General features: G+C 31.8%; 4 protein-coding genes across 4 annotated transcripts; 2 read left to right on the forward strand and 2 right to left on the reverse strand.

Annotated features, from left to right (window-relative positions):
• Positions 1-93: 93 nt before the first annotated feature.
• AAJ76_258000249 (hypothetical protein) lies at positions 94-249 on the reverse strand (the record flags this gene model as incomplete). Its single annotated transcript, XM_024474818.1, has 1 exon — positions 94-249. The coding sequence occupies one exon, from the start codon at positions 247-249 to the stop codon at positions 94-96; it is 156 nt and encodes a 51-aa protein (XP_024329490.1).
• A 607-nt stretch (positions 250-856) lies between these two features.
• Positions 857-1,057, reverse strand: AAJ76_2580001057 (hypothetical protein; the record flags this gene model as incomplete). The annotated part of the gene is made up of 1 exon (XM_024474816.1): positions 857-1,057. The coding sequence occupies one exon, from the start codon at positions 1,055-1,057 to the stop codon at positions 857-859; it is 201 nt and encodes a 66-aa protein (XP_024329491.1).
• A 341-nt stretch (positions 1,058-1,398) lies between these two features.
• AAJ76_2580001399 (hypothetical protein) lies at positions 1,399-1,986 on the forward strand (the record flags this gene model as incomplete). Its single annotated transcript, XM_024474817.1, has 1 exon — positions 1,399-1,986. The coding sequence occupies one exon, from the start codon at positions 1,399-1,401 to the stop codon at positions 1,984-1,986; it is 588 nt and encodes a 195-aa protein (XP_024329492.1).
• Positions 1,987-2,637: 651 nt separating this feature from the next.
• On the forward strand, positions 2,638-2,759 carry AAJ76_2580002638 (hypothetical protein; the record flags this gene model as incomplete). Its single annotated transcript, XM_024474819.1, has 1 exon — positions 2,638-2,759. A coding segment is annotated over one exon (122 nt), but the record flags the coding sequence as incomplete, so codon positions are not given.

The raw sequence follows: 2,759 nt of genomic DNA on the forward strand, positions 1-2,759 counted from the left end.
AAATCATTCTCGACATATCTGCTCATAAATTTTCAACAGAATTAAGATCTGGACTTAATAGTGGCCAGTTTATGCAATCGATATTATTTTAAATCATATATTGGTTGCACGAGCTCGATGACAAGGTGCATTATCTTGTTGAAAAATATCATTTAAATCGCTATCTACATCATTAATATTATTATTATTACTTTCAAGAAATGTTAATAGAGATGTTTTAAGCATTTTACAATAAGCAGTGCTGTTCATTTTATTATTAACAATTTGTAAAATTAATTGTTTTCTTAAACAAAAATAGATCCAAACAATAATGCCTCCTTCTCCTTGTATACGTTTAATATATTAAACTTCGTCTTAATTTACATGATGCCAATAATATTTGAAGCCATCTAGACAGTCTAAACTATTTTTTTTACTAGAAATATAACTTTATGCCATTGACGAGTCCATAAAATTTTATCTAAAGCAAAATCATCCCCTTTTAAATTTATACACTCCCTTTAAATCTGGACTCTGCCACATTATTTATATATAATGCTGAGAGGGGGTTTACTCATTGTCCGCTTAGTCTTTTTTACAGAACGGGTGTCTTTTTAGATGACATCCTCTTTATTAAAAACTTGCTTTTATATTTTTTTTCGAAACACGTGTTTCGAATCTAAAACGAAAACATCCGATCTCAGAATTCCATTTGTTCGTGGAAATTATTTAAAAAAGGATGTCTAGTATCCAACATACAAGATTATTGTTTTTTTTAATTGCTCTTAAAACAGTAGATTTTGATACTGGTAAATCTAATTCAGCTTTAATTTTAAAAATAGTTATGGCTTTATTAGAACCCATACTTTGAATTTTTTTATAGGGCTCTAAAAGAAGGAGCTCTTTTCCTTCCTTTTTTGTTAGTAATTTTATTTACATTCTTTGAAGTCGGGTAATTTCTAATTACGGTCGTACTTCTGTCCAACATAGCACCAATTTGCTTAATATTTTTTCTTATTAAAAAATAAGCATCAATCTGTCCTTTTTCATACTCACCTAAAGATTTTCCTTTGATCATTAAGATAAATATTTTTTTTAAAAAAACCTTAAAACTATCGTGTCCCCGAGAAAAGTTTAAGAAGTTTGACGCTACTCCATCTTTCCTCCCCCCTCCAAATAACTACGTATAGAATTTTTTAAAGTGAACGTAGTTATTTGGTGGGGGAGGGGGAAGGAAAGATGGAGTAAAGGTAAAAAAAAAGAATTATTTTTTAACCCTTATTATGGAAAATCTAAAAGAGAAAATTTTGAGCTTTAAATTTAGTGATTTTGTATTTATAGATAACACCAAGACAATAGAATTTTTTACAAATACAATTTAATTAAAATGAAGTAATTTGTTTGAGGTGTGATAACAGAATGAGGATTATGGTGGCTGCCACGTATATAGACGGGTATTCTTACAGATGCTCTTCTAAGGCATGCAGATCAAGGGAAAGCCTAAAGAAGGGGACTGAAATGGCCTCCCTGAATATAGAATTTGTAAAAATTTTTAGGGGAATGTATTGCTGGGTATATGATTATACCCTAGCACAGGCCATTGATTTTTGCGATTGTTCGGAGACTACCTATATTAAAATCAATGATTTGATTTTGCAAGTAATTTCCGAACAAGAACCAGAAATGGTTAAAATGGGTGGAGAAGGTATTGGGGTGCAGTTTGACGAAACTGCTATCTGTAATGGGGAGTTAATATCTAACCCATCTAGTACCCCAGACAACAAACCTAATGTACAATGGTTAATGGGAGATATAGAAGGAACAAACTGTAGGAATTTTGTTCTAAAGCTTTTTACTAACAGAAAAATTCCGACTATACTAGACATGTTCGATGAACATGTTGTACCCGGATCTATCATTGTTACCGATGGTTACCCATCTTACCCTGGGGCTGTTAGTGAATTTGGATCTTGCCATGAAGTGGTAAACCACTGTTGGGTTTGTTAATGCTCAAGGAGCACATACTAACCAAATTGAAAACCCGTGGCCTCATCTTAAGCATGCTTATCGAAAACGTGGCGGTATTAATAAAGGCCGAACAAGTTTATTTATAAATGGATGGCAATGAAGAAAAAAAATATCCAAAATAGCGATAACAAGACGCTTAGGACTGCATTGTATAGACAATTAAAAATTTTTAGATTTTAATTTTTTTAAAAAAACAAGGGGGTGGAAATATGAAGCAGCGCCCAAATGATTATGGGGTCTCCTTAATAAAACTCCATAATTTTTTTACATAAGGGGTTGCTCTAAAACGAAAAAAATAATTATTAAATCAAGTTTGTTGTTTGTCGCAAGCTCAGCTCACACCCGAGCAACGGCCGCACATTGTATTTTTTGTTACAAACTCTGAACTTTGGCGTTTTTTTTACATTATATTATAGACGGTGTTTTTATCCCAAAACCTATACTTAAATACTCTTATACGGGAATCGAACCCACAGATGCTTTTACATGTAAAAAGATAAACCCAACTGCAACACTTGCCATGTATATTTTATTAAAATCCAAATAAATAATTTTAGGATCTGGTCTAATATCTGCCCTAAAAGGGCAGATATTAGACCAGATTTATTTTTTATATTTTTTACCCCTTAAATGAGAAGACAAGAAACAAGATTTGAACGGTTGATGAGAATTCGTCAAATGAATACTGAAAATGTCATTAATATTCTACGATCTAAAAATTTATTGCTTTCTTATTTAGAATGTGAAGCATG

Source organism: Vairimorpha ceranae (genome assembly GCF_000988165.1).
Source record: "Vairimorpha ceranae strain PA08 1199 chromosome Unknown NODE_258, whole genome shotgun sequence".
NCBI classification, from domain to species: Eukaryota; Fungi; Microsporidia; family Nosematidae; genus Vairimorpha; species Vairimorpha ceranae.